General features: G+C 58.3%; 1 protein-coding gene across 4 annotated transcripts in view; it reads right to left on the bottom strand.

Annotated features, from left to right (window-relative positions):
- Positions 1 to 13,691, bottom strand: part of NOL4L (nucleolar protein 4 like) — a 33,605-nt gene extending 19,914 nt beyond the window's left edge. For 2 of the 4 annotated variants that reach the window (XM_055544758.1, XM_055544755.1), the window contains exons 1-2: positions 12,507 to 12,660; positions 3,866 to 4,007 (exon numbers count right to left, since the gene is read on the bottom strand). In XM_055544758.1, coding sequence (XP_055400733.1) covers positions 3,866 to 3,974 — 109 coding nt within the window. In that variant the 5' untranslated portion in view covers positions 3,975 to 4,007; positions 12,507 to 12,660. Of the gene's footprint in view, positions 1 to 3,865; positions 4,008 to 10,046; positions 11,109 to 12,506; positions 12,661 to 13,447 lie in introns of those variants that run through there. The other 2 variants (XM_055544756.1, XM_055544757.1) reach the window with 2 other exon arrangements.
- Positions 13,692 to 15,561: the final 1,870 nt, after the last annotated feature.

Raw genomic sequence — 15,561 nt, forward strand, 5'->3', positions numbered from 1 at the left:
CTGGCCTGGCCACGCCTCTGAAGTCCAGGGACGCTGACTCACCTGCCCAGCCTGCGCCCCCGTTCACTTACTCATTTAACAGACACTCCTCCACCTGCTCTGTGCTGGGCACCAGAGAACTGGCTCTCAGAGTGCTTACTCAGGATCTGAGGAAGAGATGGCCATCAAACACATCATCCCACTGACGGGGCGTAACTACACACAGATGTGCTGTTCAGTCCTAAGTAACGCCTGACCATAGCGTCTCTGGACACGGGCTCAGCAGTTGGCTTTTTCCAACTGTCCTCCTCTCCACCTCCTAAAATGCAGCCCCTGGGCCAGAGTGTTTTTCCAGGCACCTATGATGAGACCAGGGTTCTGTTCGGACTCCAAAGAAAGTCCAAACCCTCAGCTGGTGCTTAGTGCCGGTCTGGGGGGACCTGGCTATACGTGGACTGGAGGCAGTGGTGGGAACAGCCTGGATCACTCAGCCTAAGAACGCAGTGCTCTGATTTTCCAGGGGGGCAGCCTCTTCTGGTCCCCAGACTCCCATGCCCATCTTCTGGGGAACCTCACACATGGCCTCAATGCCTGCCAAAGAGGAAGGAGGAGGGGAGCAGCCTTGGCATCCCCCAACTCTGGCCAGATGGCCCCAGTTCTCTCACTGATCAGCAGTTCCCTCCTGAGCTGGGGTGAGAGCCATGTGCTCACCCACAGCAGCTCCGCCCTGATGAGGAAGCACTTTGGGGCTCCCCAGCCAAGCACCCCTGCTGTGATGTCAATAAGCTGGGAATAGGGTCCATAAAGGAGGTCTCTGATGTGAGGCCTCGCAGGTGGTGGCAGGCTTGGGGATGAAAGCACCACCAAGCATGCTCCCACTCCCGGTGAACCGCAGACAAGCTCCCGGGAGTGAGAACTGGCCTGATTCATTCCTGGCCTGGGCCACAGGATCTGTCCTGCTGAGGCCCAGCCTCCATCTGCCTTGGTTAAAATTTGAAAGAGGAAGAGGTGGAGGAGGTGGTGGAAGAGGAGAAGGGCCCCAACATATCCACCAACAGGTGTGAACCTGTGCAAACTGCCTGGTTTTTTGAAATGCTCTGGGCTGCACTTCTGGCCAGCAGAAGTGAGATGCTCCCTGACACAGCCCTGGGACCCCCACATTTTCTGGCTAAAAGAAAAAGACCCAGGTGCTCAGGCTGGGGAGGAGGGCAGAAATCCCACAAACAAAGAACCTGACTTGGCCGCAACAAGGAGCCAACCTCTATCCTCTCTGGCTGGTGTGTTTGGGGGCGGAGGGGGGCGGGTCGGGGAGGGAGGGACTCAATAAATGCTCGTTCCTTTACTCATTTGGGCAACAGATATTCAGCAGGCCCCTATAATGCACCAGGCATGCAACCAGAGTCACCAGGGACAGAGCAGAGAGCAGGATCCACGTGGTCTACCCCTTACAGAGCTCACAACGGGGGCCTCAGACATGGAGCGCCGAGGGCCAGAGGCTGAGCACCAAGCCGCCCTGGGGGTTGGTGTGTGCTGGAGACGCCTCTGGATCAAGGCACAGGAGCAGGGAGTGGAGATGTGGAGACCATGGAGGGTTGTGGCTGGATTCAGACAGAGCCCCCGCCTGACCTGCCCCTGCCCAGTCCTTCCTTAACAACAGAGGACAGGAGAACACCCTGAGGACCCTGATAGTTTCCTTCCAACTCTCACTGATGAGAGTGGGTTCCCAGTTCACATCTGCACTGCAGGCACCTTCAAAGAGGGGGCTGTTTGCGTGCCTCCGTGGGGGCTGGGGGGCTGACCAAGGACTCCAGGCTGGGTCTGTGCCCAGCCCAAACCCCTTGGGAGCCCACCGGTCTGGACAGACATGGTGGTCACCACCAGAACTAGGACCAGAAGGGCAGTAGAGATGATCAGGTCAACTGGTCTCTCTGGGCCTGCGACCTTCTGCGCTGGGTGTGGGTCGGCCTCTGGCCAGCACGTCAACCCACAGCCTCCAGACACAGGCTCTGATGAAATAATTAAATTGATGGTATCATGGTCAACACCATCCTCCCTGTCTCCAGCTCTGGCTGCCCGCCCTGATGAACACCCTCGTCCTGTCAGCAGGCCAGCCGACCTGGGCCCCAGCACCTACAGCCAGGGGGGACCTGGGCAGCTGGGGAGGGGAGGTGGTGGGTGGGGCAGGGGAAGACATGTGTGAAGACACCCGGCTTGGCTCTCCCACCTGGCTCCTCTGGGGCCAGCTGCGGGACCATTAAGCTGACCCATTAGCCCTGTAGCCGAGGAAGTCCTATGACCCTTCCCCCGGCCCCAGACCTGATGCTGGAGGCCCCCAGATCACCAGATCTCCCTGGAAAGTGTCTCTGCCAGACATGAGCCCCCCAAAAGGTGGCTGTAAGCAGTAACAGCATAAGAATTGTTGAGGATGAGCTGGGGACCACGGCCCCCATTCAGTCCTACTTCTCCGGGCAGGGGGTTATAAATAAATGCTCCGGATCCTTCTTGGGAAGGTACTGTCCACAGCCTTGGGCTGAGCTTCGCTGGTGTGGCCCTTGGGTGTGGCCCTCAATCAGCTCAGATGAGGCGGGAGGCCAGCTGCTGGGCACATCTCACCCCAGGGCCCCCCTAACCCCAGCACGCGGTGCCCCCACCCAGCCCCCACCCGTGGGAACGCCGGAAGGAGGTGCTGGTCTGGGAGGCAGCACGAGGGGGTCGCACTGACCTCCTGAGGCGTCAAGGGACAAAAGCCTTTTCTTTCCCAGCAGCCTCGCACCCCGTTCCTCACGGAACCACACCCGGGGCTCCCCAGCCTGTGGATGGGCCACCCCGGCTGCGTCTGTGCTGGGCCTCCTCCCAGACAAAGCCAGATTTCAGGCCTCTGAAGGCTGCGGGGAGCCAGGCACGCAGGTTCCACCATGGAGACGAACTTTGACCCAAACTGCAAGGCTCCTACTCCTTATTTACTCTTTAAGGCTAACCTATTTCGCAGAGTTAACACTACACCCCTTTTTAACCCTGCACCTTCCCTCCCACATTCCAGGCCCTGACCTTCGACCCCTCCTAATTGCAGCTCTACACCCCAGTTCTCTCCAGCTCTTCCCCCACCCACCTTGTGTCCGCCCGGAAAATCAGAGCCCAGCCCAGGACACTCTGTCCACAGGTGCCACTGCACACCCACAGCCATGTCTAACTGAGGTAGGCCCAGTTTGGGGGGCTCGACACAAGAGTGCCAGAGTAGACCTCTGGGGTCTGACCCTGACCCCAACTCTCCCACCCCAAGAAGATGCTTCTGTTCCAAGGGAGGCTGGAGGAGGCTGCCGGGCTGGCCCTGGAGGGTCGGGGGATGGGGGGGGCCAGGGCCAGGGCAGATCTGGACAGCGCCTCAGCCGGCCCACCTCCTATCCTGAGGGGCCGGGAGCACATAACAGACAAGCACAGCGTCTGCTCGCTCACCAGGGACAGGCAGGGACCCTGTCTCAGAGCCTCATATCCGGCCACAAAGCCCAACTCCTGTTTTCATGATTGGGTGGTGGACTGTTCTGGGTCAGGCACACTGTTAACCTTCCCAGACCTGAATCATGATAACTTTGAAATCCACATCCCACCAGCCCGTGAGCATCAAAACAGACAAAGTGGCGGGATGTGGTCAGGCTGCCAATCCCCGAAAGAGCTCTGAGCCATTCACCTTTGGGAGGAACAACTGCTCTTCCTGGAACTAAGGGCTGGGGCAGCGGGGCCCGTGGAGATACTGAGAACGCTGGGGGCCGCTGTCAGCCTGAGCCTCGGCCACCCCTGGAGGCTCCAGCCCAGAGTCTACCCCCTGGAGATTCCTAGGCTCCTGGCGCAGACACAACCCTTCCCCTGCTGGCCACGAAGGAACACTCACCGTCCTCTTGGCTGTGGAGGTTTTGTGGGCTCCGCATCCTCTCGTCCTGGCTGGGACTCAGGCTGGAGGCCAGGTGTGGGTCAGCTGACATCCATGTGGAGTCGTTCATATCAAAATCTTCACTGCTCACAGAAGTTTCATCCTGATCAGGGACAAAGAAGGTGGGCATTCAACAGGGACGGGCTCTCTGCAGCCCCTCGGCAGCATACAGGATGAACCCAAGGGCCCGAGGGTGTTTGGGACTGCCCCATAGGCCATAGGGCACCCCCAAACCTTGCAGTGGAGACGGTCTTCTCCCCTTACCCCCCCACCCATGGAAGTGGCTGGGGCTCTGGTTCCTGTAGGAAGCTGGGGCTGAGGGCCGGTGCTGGCTGTAATTGAAGACAATTATGAGGTCTCGCATCCTGTAGGGGCGGGCGGCAGGGCCTGGCTCTTACCCTGTGAGCCAAGGTTGAAGCAGCGCCGTAAACAAGGACCACTGCTCCCACTCCCTGCCAACAGCCTTGGGAGGAGGGTTCACTCCACGTAGGGCCAGGCGGGCAGACGTGGGCAGCAGGACACGTCGGGCACTGCTGAGGCCAGGCTGATGGCCCCCACCACGCCGGCCGCCCAACTCCCGTGGAGCATGCATGGAATTCCTTTCTCCCACTCCCCCAGCCCAGAGGACATTTCTGTCTTCCTCCTTCCTAACCTTTGCTGTGCTTCAAAGATATGCTCTTGGGCGGCTTCCAGAGCTGAAAAGGCCAGCCCCAGAAGTATAGCGAAGGAAGGGGGTGGGGCAGGCGAGGGTTTGGATCAGACCGCAAAGGGGGTTCGGCTCAAGGGCCTGGGGGGCCGCCAGGGCCTTCCAAACAGCCGGAGGGCCTGCAGGCGAGGACCACGCCTGCCTCCTCTCCCCTTGCTGGCTTCAGCCAGCCCTGGGCCAGGCATCCGGGAACCCCCGGGGCGGGGCCCCTTCCACCCAGCCCTCCAGTGGGAAGGGACCCCACCTCCTTCAGGCCCTGCCTCTTTCAGGAGCAGCAGCTAGCAACTGTGTTTGGGAGCTGGCTGTAAAATGCAAGAAAGATGACCCAGCAGCTCCCACACCCTGGAGCTCTGGCTTTGCCCCCTCCCCTCCCCCATCCGGCAAGATACAATGGCCTCTGTGGGCCCCCAGTAAGGACCTCTGGCAGAGCACCATCCCCCCCAAAGCCTCCCTCCAGGGGCCCCTCACAGAGGTCTCTTTTACAGCAAGCAAACACACTCCGGTTTGAACTTTCTTCGGCTGCTGTCCGAGGCAGACACATCTGCTCTGCAAGTGCTAGGGAACCAGTGGGTGCTCCCCCACGCCCTCCCCCCCCAGCCTGGCTGGCAGGGAGTTTCCTGGAATTTACAGCTTCTGGGCAGCACAGAGGAGTGGGTACCCTCTGCGGCTGAATCAGGAGGATGACAGCCCTGCCCAGCCCAGGGGTCCCCACGCTGCTCGCAGAGCCTCGGAGCACAGGGACCACGTGTGCCCTAGGACCCCCCCCACACACAGCTGCCCTGCCTCCCTCCCAGGGGTCCCCACGCTGCTCACAGAGCCTTGGGGCACAGGGACCACGTGTGCCCTAGGGCCCCCCACACACACACAGCTGCCCTGCCTCCCTCCCAGGGGTCCCCACGCTGCTCGCAGAGCCTCGGGGCACAGGGACCACGTGTGCCCTAGGGCCCCCCCCACACACACAGCTGCCCTGCCTCCCTCCCACAGGCTCTCTGCTCCTCATACACAAGAATACGCCCCCACAGCCGTCCCTGGGTGAAAGCCTGCTTACTCAGACTGGATTCTCATACCTGGAGGGACACACGCACGTTCAAAGGGTTCTCTCTGCAAAAAGGGCAACATGACTCGCCCTGTGCTAACTGGGCAGGGACAGGAGGGTAAGGGGCGGTGAGCAGGTGGGGAGAAGGACCCTCAGAGGGGTAGGGCCATCTGGGTTCTGGGAGCCAGGAACGGGGCCATCCTTGAGTGGGCTGTTGGCTCGTTCCTGGCTGTCCCGGGGTCACTGGACCCTGAAGTCCCGGCTGAAGCAGGAAGGCCTTCTCCTGGCTCTTGTGGAAACACTTGTGACTTAAAGGACCAAGTCATCTATTAACATCTGGAAGCACCACTCACTCAAAATTCTCCATCCATTCAACAAGTTATTTAATGAACATCTATGTGAAACTCGCTCAGTTGCGTCCAACTCTTTGTGACCCCACGGACTATACAGTCCATAGAATTCTCCAGGCCAGAATACTGAAGTGGGTAGCCATTCCCTTCTCCAAGGGATCTTCTCAACTCAGGAATCGAACCCAGGTCTATTTAGATGCTGGAAAATTTACCTGTGGACAAGTCATGGCCTTCCTGGTGCTCACTGTGGAGAGGGACACCGGGGGAGAGAGACCATCAGCAGAAAAACTCATAATATCAGGAGTGTTAGGGCAACACGATAAAGAATAAAGCAGGACAAGAGGGGCGGGGGACCTGCAGGACTGCGTTTCCCAGAGTGCCCAAGAAGGGCCTTGCCATCAGACGACAGAGCAGAGGCTTGCAGAAGTGAGGGAGGTTATGACAGGCGGTGTGTGTGGGGGGCTGGTGGGTTCCAGCACACGCTGGTGGGTTCAAGCAGGCAGTCAGGAGGCCACTGGAACTAGGGGATGCGTGAGCTGCCATTCGGGGGTGTCCCCTAAGGGGCACATAATCCCGGGTGGGCATCTTCCACTCAGAGAAAGGAGTTCCATCAAACACACAGGTTTTCTTCATCAATGAGCAAGGAAAATTCAGAACCGCTGGGTGCAGTGCTGAACCTCACTCTAGCCCCACTCGGCCACAGTTTAACAACGACAGAAGCCATGGTTTATCAGTTGCCAAGTGCATCACAGGTCCATTGGGTGCATGCAGTTATCAGCCCCATTCTACAGATGAGGAAGCTGAGGCTCCAAGGGGTGAAGGCACTCGCCCAAGGTCATGAGCAGAGCCAGAAGCGTGCAGTCCTGAAGGCCCAGACGCTAGCTTCCTTCCCAGCCCATCACCTGGAATGCCCACGGTGCTGTGGCATCTCAGAACCCAAACTCCAAACGCACGTCCCCCTTCTCCATCAAGTCCAGCTCAGGGTCCATCGCACCTCGCCTCACACAGCCTGTCTGTACCATCAGCCCGGCAGTTGGGCAGCAGAGAACTCAGCTGCAGCGGCCAGCATGATGGCTCTCTGCCCTTTCTCCCCCCAGACAGCCTTAAGTCCTTTCAAGAGTGGGGAGCGGGCTCTGTGTTCTCTGGACAAAGCCAGTGAGACCAGTCAAATTGGCTAAGTTGCCTGGCATGACACTGGGGTTTAACGAGGATGCGGCATCAGTCTGACAAGCAGGGGCTTGGTCCTGTTACACACGGTTCCTGAATGGAGACCATATGAAACCTGGACCCTGGCTGGCAGGCGGGTGGCAGCGTGCGGCCGTGCGGCATTCCCTGCCTGCAGCTGCCAGGCGCCCCCATGCAGAGCCTCGGGTTTCTCTGGCTCAGCTCACTTAACTGTTTGCCCAAACGGCCCCCCTCCACATCTCCCTGCTCAGACAGGCCAAACTGGGCAGAGGTGGGCTACATTTTACACTGAATTGTGATCACCCAGTAAGGAAGAGCACCCAGTGCCCATCCATGAGGGGCTCTGAGACAAGGGTTGTCTGAGCTTTCCTTGTCCAATAGGAACAGCAGGCACCCGTGTCAGGCCTCTCTCCAGATCTGGTACTCGCCCTCCCCCCCTTGGACCTGCCTCAGCTGCCCCAGGGCTCGTGAGATCGGAACCCAAGCAGTCTGCTCAGCGCCCACATCACAGTCCACCACTCCGAGGGGCCGCCTCACCACACTTCCTCCCTTTAGTGGAAAGAACCAGATGCCTTAACAACAAAGCGTCTCAGGATGAGACCCAAAGGAAATTCACAGGAGATGAAGCTATATTTACACCCACACCTGGACCACTCTTATCAGTGAATAGATGTGCAATGATGGACCACCTACTATGTGCTGGTGCTGTGTTAGGAGCGCTGAGACCACAGCAGGACTCCTTCCCTCCAGGGCCCTGTTATTTAGGGAAGGACAGAGATGACTTTTGACCCACGTGTAGGCACTGAAGGAGAAGGAGGCTGGGGAACCCCGTCTCCACTTATTCACTATCAAGCTCTCCCCAGTGAGTGTGCCCACAGCCCCCAGTGTTTTGCCACATGAATCCCTGTTCTGTGGGTGATGGTTCTATTTAAGCTTTTGATACCACTGATACATAAATTTTTAAAAATTTATTTATTTTTATTTGGCCTTAGCTGTGGTCTTAGTTGTGCCATGCTGGATCTTTAGCTGTGCCATGTGGGATCTAGTTCTTCCACCAGGAATCAAACCCTGGCCCCCTGCACTGGGAACGCAGTGTCTTAGCCACTGGGCCACCAGGGAAGTCCCTGATACAGTAAATTTTTAAGTAAGAAATCAAATTTATGATGCCTAACTTAAAAAAATACACCAAACTATAAGTTCCAATCAAAATCAACTCCCACATCCTCACTTCCCGGCAGACCTACCAAGAGAAGGCTGCCCAAGCCCCCTTTGCCATCCATCTGCTACAGCAGAGCCCCCTGCAGACTGTCACCTCACCGGCTCACTCCAGGCCCAGGCTCCAGGAGCAGGCCAGTGACACGGGCAATTACCAGCACATAATTCAGAGCCTATCATTGATGAGCAGAGTGGGACATAGCTGGGCCTGAGGGACCTGTAAGAGGTGATGGTGAGGGTTACGGAGAGCAGGCCCAGAGGTCACAAGTCGGGCATTCTGGAATCTCAAGGAAACCTGGTTTACTAATTTCTCTTTCTGTAAACAAACTTCATCGAAACTTTCATTAAAAAACAAAGGAGTGTGTACAATCCATTACTTCTGGGGCCCCTCTTCCTAGACCCCACATGACTCCTGGCTCTGGCTTCAGACACCCTGCAGGCTGCAGCCTTGCCCACCTGTTGACAAAAGGTCATCATTTATTCGGCGCCAAAGGACTTGAGCCACTTGCGGGGTCACAGGGCGATTGGGTCAACTGCCCTTCTGGAAAGGGAACTCAAGAGCTGGGGTGGGGGGGGGGGCGGCAGGAAGACACCACCCAAGGCTGCTCCTGGGACACACCCGAGTCTGGGAGCCCTGACTCTGGGCAGGAGGAGAGGAGCCGACCAGACCCTCCCTGCTCTTATCTGCAGTCCAGAATTCACGGGCAGGTTCAGTTTCTCTCCACCCAGGTTCTGAGGCCCTTCCTCCTCTGCAGGCAAACTAGCACCAACCGCTGCCCAGCCCAGGAGGAGGAGAAAATGGGAGACCAGAGGGGAAATGGTGGAAACGCGCCTGTATCCATGGTGTGTAACCAGGGGCAGGTGCTATCAGTAACCTGATTATTTTACAACTGGGGTCAATTTCTCGGGAACTGGGTTCCTGGTGCCTCTGAAGTTGAGCCATTTGCATCCTCCAGGACAGGGATCCTGGGGTGTGCCTCACACAACATTTTCCAGGCCTCTCCTTAGAGCTGTAACTCTATCTCTACTGCTTGCTTTGAGAGAGAAAGGGAGAAGGATTTGCTGTGAATTTAGTGCCGTTGTGAGCAGTAAGCCCTGATCAGGAGCCTTGGGTGTGTGTGTTTCAGAGGAGGGGTGGGAGGCAGGAATGGGCCAGGCAGGAAACAGACCCCTTCTCTGTCCATCCCCTTGGGGTGGGTTTGATGAGAGGCTGAAGCTCTTGCCAGGAAGACCACCAGGCTCAAGGCAGCTGCCCTGGCACCGGCTCTACCCCAAACCGGGGGACACCAGGGTGGACAAAGTGAGCACCTCCTTCTGGAACACCTGTAGGCCCCTCCCAGGCCCTGGAAATTCTTCAGCGCGAGGCAATTCCCCTGCCTGTCTCCATGTCAGCGAGCATTACACACACAGCCTTCTGAGCATGCCAAGGAGGTACTGAACCGCATTTGACCCCAACTTAACCACTTCAGCTCATCAGATGGCTTATTAATGGAAGACAAAACCCCCCTCCCCCAGGATCCAAAGCAACAAGGGTTCAATATCCTGGTTGGGAAGGAACAGCACAAATGACATCTTAGGGTGGTCTGAGCCACAGCTCCTGGGGGCTAGGGAGTCCCCAGACTGCAGCTCATGCCCTCATCCCAAGCTCACCTGGCCACCAGGGGCAGACGCCAGGCTCCTGGGGACAGACACTCCACTCAATTCCACTCCTTCCTGCCAGCATACCTCCTCTGCTTCCTAGCCATATAAGCTCTTCTGGGAAACATGAAGTGGGGAGGGCTGACATAGCCAATCACCTACCACATTTTAGGTTCTCTCTCTCTCTCTCTCACACACACACACACATGCACAGGGTCTGTCAGAGATGTCTGCATCGACACAGGGATGCTCTGTTGTCTCTGCTGTCATGGGTGCCTGGATGCTGGGGTGAGCATTTTCAACACCTTCCTACTAGTGTATTGAGTGTAAAACAGGCTTTTGTTTCCCAAGCAAAGGCAACTGGCTGTTTTCCCAGCACTCCTAACCACGAGGGCCTCATTGATACCCCAGACCCTGCCATGAACAGGGGTCTCTTTAAAAGGGAGGCTGGAAAGATGAGCTTCAGCAGACAAGGTTCTTCCAGGAGAAAAGTGGGCTCGAGAGAAACCACTCTGCACTAATCCCCTGCAGGAGTTTCCTTCCAAGAAAAGGACCCAGACGAGACAAAAAAAAAAAAAAAAAGTTCTTGAGCAACTCAGGGCCAGCAAGGCTCCACAAGGCCCCAGGGTGACTCAGGCCACACAAGTTCTCCCAGATCAGCCTCTCCAGCTGGGAGGAAGGCCCCGGGTGCCGGGCTTCCTGCTGTTCCTCAGGACGGTGCTGAATGGAGTGCTGCCGCCCAGCCACGGCGCAGTGGATGTGGGAGGGGGTGGTGCTGTCTCCAGCCCCCACTCTCCAAAAGAAGCCCACCTTGAGATGGGATTAAATTAAGCTTGATAGTATTTACCTAAGAATTCAGGCTGTACTGGGTTTCCAATGTAGGGGTAATTCACTACCTCCTGGCTAAACCATCACTGGGGCTTGGGCCCTATATGGGTCCTTCCCTCAGAACAACCCTAAGACCAGAAGCAAGGGGCAGGCAAGAAGGGGCCCCTGGTCATGACTCTCTCTGGAGCAATTGTGAGAGCCCCACAACCCTCTCCACACACCCCATACCTGGTAGGACAGGGGCCCAAGCTGGGGTTTCCAGCTCATTCTGGGATAAGTAGGGCTTTATCTCAAGGGAGAATCTATTTCAAGCCACAATCCTTCTCAGAAAGAGGAGGAAATCACAGAGTCCAAACACCATTTCAGGTGAAATCAGGAGGTTATTAATCTCCCCTCAGAGCAGACAGAAAGAAAAATCAATGTTTTAGAGGGGGGAAAAAGGTTCCATTTGAATTAATGGGTTTGTGGCTTCTCCATTGATCTGTGCCTCTTCACACTTTCTTTTTGTGCTTTTGTGCTCTTGGGGAGGAGGGAGGAAGAAGGGAATGGGGAAGAAGGGGGTGGGCCTCCCGATAAGGAAAAGGACGGTCTAACCTTAACCTTTCTCCAGGAATAATGCTAATTAGCGAGGCTTAATGAGAACTTCCCCCAGGAAGCGCGGCCCGCTAGGGGCGACTGGACTCCGGCAAACGCGGCTCCAGGTGGGAGTAGGGAGGTGGGGGTCACTTCTGAACCCAAGCGGCTGGAATAAAAACGCGAACTGCACTCCCCCAACCCCCGCCGCCCGAAAAAGTGTCCAGCCTCGGAGAAGCGAGAGCGGCCGACGGAGGTGTAAATCCAACTTAACCCGGGCGCGCGCCCAGGCTCTGGCCAGCTGCCCCCGACCCATGCGCCCCGGTCCGTAAGGAATGCCCCTAAGACAGGGGCCGCCGAAAACCCAAGCTTCTGCTCCGATCATTCACTTGACAGGGGCACCAGGTCTGGTCCAGAGAGGTGCGGGGGTCTGCTGAAGTGGGCTCAACTCTGCAAATCCCGTCTCAACCCCCCGCGCCGAGGCAGGGAGCCCCTCCCTGCCACTCAACGCTTCCCGTCCTCACATCTCCAAACAGTCCACTTCCCTTCTCGCTACGGCCTCGGCAGCGGCCACTCGAGCCCGGCCCCCACCCCGCCGCCTGCGAATGCCTGCCTCCCCGGGACGCGGTGCCGAGCCCGCCGCAAACCGTACGGCCGCCGCACAATACCGCGGCGCGGCGCACACAATCACCGCCCCCCAGGACCGGCGGCGCGCACGGCGCGGGAGTGGGGTGCGCCCGGCAGCCCCCCGCACTCGGGGCCCGGCGCCCCTCTCGAGAGCCCCGCGGCCCCCGGAGTGCAGGCTTCAGCGCCCCCACCCCACTCGGTCCCACTTACCCGCCCCCCGCCCCGCGCCCGAGCCCACTCCGCCCAGGGCGCAGCCGCTTCCGCGCGCCCCCCTCCTCAGCCGCGGCGCAGGAAGCTCCCCCACGTCCCCCTCCCCGGAACCCCCCCAGTCTCCCGCCCCCCTAACCGCAGCTCAACGGCCGGCGGCAGCGGCGGGAGAAGGGGGGCGGCGGCCCGGGGGCCCGGAAACGGCCGGATCGCGGGGATCCGGGCCGGACTCCGTACCTGGGCGGGAGGCGAGGCGGAGACGGGCGGTCGGGCTCGGCGAGTGAGCGGGGCGGGCGGCGGTGACAGCCCTCCAGCTCCAGCTGCTGCTGCTGCTGCTGCCGCGGCGGCCGCCCGGGGAGAGGGGCTGGCACCGCCGCGGCGCGTCACTGCCCGGCCCGGGGGCGGGGGTGGCCGGGGGGAGGGCCCAGGCGAGCGGCGGCGGCGGCGGCGGCGCCGCGGCCGGGAGGGAGGAAGGGGGAGGGGGGGCACCGGGCACGGGGAGGCGGGGGAGGGGGGCGGGACCCGGCACGGGGCGGGGGCCGGGGGGAGGGGAACGCACGGAGGGCTTACGCTGGGGGAGTAGGAGGAGCAGCCCGAGGAGGTGGAGGGGCGGGCGGGCAGGCGGGAGGAGTGGGCCCGGGCGGGGGGAGGGGGAGAGCGGAGAAAGGAGGAAGGGGAGTGGGGAGGAAGAAGGAGAGGGTGCTGGGCCAGGTAGGGGGAGGGATGAGGGCGCGCTGGACGCGCCGCCGAGCGCTCCCGGGGGTGAGCGCCCTTAAGGGGGAAGCGCTTGGAGGAAGATTCTTGCGGGGGACGGAGCCCGGGAAAGAAGGCGATGGGGTCTGTGCCCGCCCCTTGCTCCCGGAGGACCCAGTCTTCGAGTCCGGGGTGAGGGTTGGGGGAGCGGCGCGCGGTCGGCTATCCGCGTTCAGGCCAGAAGAGGAGAGGCTTGACCCAAAGAAAGTGACTCAGGCACCTTTAGGAACTCTCGGCACCCTGGGCCTTCGGCAGCCCTCGACCCCTAAGCGTCCCCTGGTTCCCAGGGGACGCGGGTACTCGCTGGGCGGGGCTGCTGGGCCAGAGGGCTGGGCCCCCCGGCGTTCAGAGCGAGCCCCGGGTCTGGGAAAGACAGGCACGTGGTCGGCTCTTTGCTGCCCGCCCCCCAGCCTCTGGGCCCCCACCTTTTCTCGTTCAAGTTCAAGCTCGGGCTCCTCGGCGTTGCTGCCCACTCGCTGCCCCCTCCCATCCCCCTCCTCTATTCCGCACCATCTCGCTTCTTCACTCTTCCTTTGTCTCTTTCCCACCACTTAGTTTCCACCCTCCCCTGCTTCCCTTCCCTACTGGCGGGCGCCTCGGAGTCCGGCTGCGCTCACCTGGGCGACCCAAACATTTCCACCATCTCCAGCGCCCGCCGCCAGCCTGCTCCCGGATCCGTCCCCGCTCCCCCTCCCGCCGGTCATTGTGCTCCCCTAAACCACCCTGCGCGGGCTCCTGAAGACGCGCAGGATACAGTTGTAAAGTAACAGGATAACATCAAGAATGCTGCTCCATCCCAGACCCGGGAGCGCGCGGTCCAGACACAGCATCGCAGTAAGGGGAAGACCCGCGCGGATCAGAGATGCGGTGCCGCGCGCAGACTGTCCTCGTCCACCTTGGGTGCAGGAGAAGACCGCACCGGTCGTCGCGGGGGTGGGGGACCCCAGACCTCTGAGCAGCCTCAGACTCAGCCTGGAACATAGAGCGCTCGTACCCCAACAGCAGAATTAGACGCCCCCCCAAAGCAGGATTAGATCCCAACAGAGAAGACGGGTCAGGGGCAGACTCCCCCTCCCCAAATCCACACCCTCCAACAGGTCAGCCTTCAGAAAAACCCTGTGTTTTAACGGGGTTGGAGAGCTGCCCTCGTGGAATTCTGTGAGGAAATAGCAAAAAAAAAAAAAAAAAAAACAAAAAAACAAACACCAGTAACGATCCCATCTCCTGATTCCTCTGGTCGCATCCAAAGAGGAAGGGCAATTTCTACTGACTTTACGCTACAATTCATTCACAGGGAAACCAGTGAAGAAGAGAAAACGAGACAGCCAGCGGGATTGTTTGCAATTTTGAAACAGACTGCCTTTAACCCTCCAACTTTTTTTTTTTTTTTTTTTCTGTAAAAAGCCTTTTTCTTTCTTCCACTGAAAGCTTTGCATTGTGAACAATCCGAGGTAAACAAGGCTCCCTCTACAGGTACGAGTTGGAAATACAGTATCACAGGTTCAGGGCTCAGTATTCACCCATTAGAAAAATAAAAAGATGACAACACATCGAATTAACAGAGTACCGACTTCCTTCTGCACACGCTCAAGATTTCACTGTCAATATAAGACCCACACTTTATTTTTAAAAGAGGCTCGAAGCATGTTACTCATTAGCACCTTTCATCCCTAAAACCAAATGTGTTTTCAAACCAGTTCTCTTCCCTCTTTTCTCCATGAGATCTTTACGTCCCCTCCTCTGTGGTGGTAGACAGTTTGGAAACTTCACTGCCTGAACGTCCACACACAGATAATGATTTTTAGAATTAACTAGTGGCCATGACTCTTGAATTCATACAGGGAAATGTGGCTGTTTTCAACACGGGAACTGCCCTTCCTCACTCTGCAAATGACATAATTCAAGCCCAGGATTTCCCATCTCTTCCCCCCACATTTCTGGAGACCTTTGACTTCTGGCCTGAGTCATGATTTCACAGCAATGGTGGACATCTGGGCTTGAAATATAAACCAAGATCCAACTGGTGTTCAAAGGCGGAATTGAACCCGGATAACCTACCTCTTCTCTGACAAATAAGAGAGCTAGTGCCGCCCAGAAGGGCAGAGCAGTGATTTTCTCTAGGCATGAAATGTGAACTCATTTACCATCCCTGAGATAAAACAGCCCCAGCCCCACTCGACCCACAGGAAGTGGTTGGGGGCCCTGGAGAAGCCTGGCTGTTTAGCAGCACTGCAAATTAGGGGAGTTTTCCTGTGTGCTGAAGCCTGCAGAAACCTCCTGGCTCTTTAATTCCTGCAGGAGCTGCCTACTCCTTGAGTAACCTTGTATAGGTTGTTTTCAGCGTCTTTGCGCATCTCCTTAAAGTGGCCACAGCATGGGTCCCAACGAGGAATGGCATGACCTAGTTTCTTGACCACTAATTCTCCCGGTGATGTGTCTCTTCTTCCAGCCCCAGTCTGGTGAGAGACCACAACAGAGAAAGGCTACTCTGGTCTGCTTAAGGGTGCAGTACTGCCTTCAGGTCCCCTCCAGGCTCTAC

The sequence above is a fragment of the Bubalus kerabau genome, chromosome 13 (assembly GCF_029407905.1).
Source record: "Bubalus kerabau isolate K-KA32 ecotype Philippines breed swamp buffalo chromosome 13, PCC_UOA_SB_1v2, whole genome shotgun sequence".
Taxonomy (NCBI): Eukaryota; Metazoa; Chordata; class Mammalia; order Artiodactyla; family Bovidae; genus Bubalus; species Bubalus kerabau.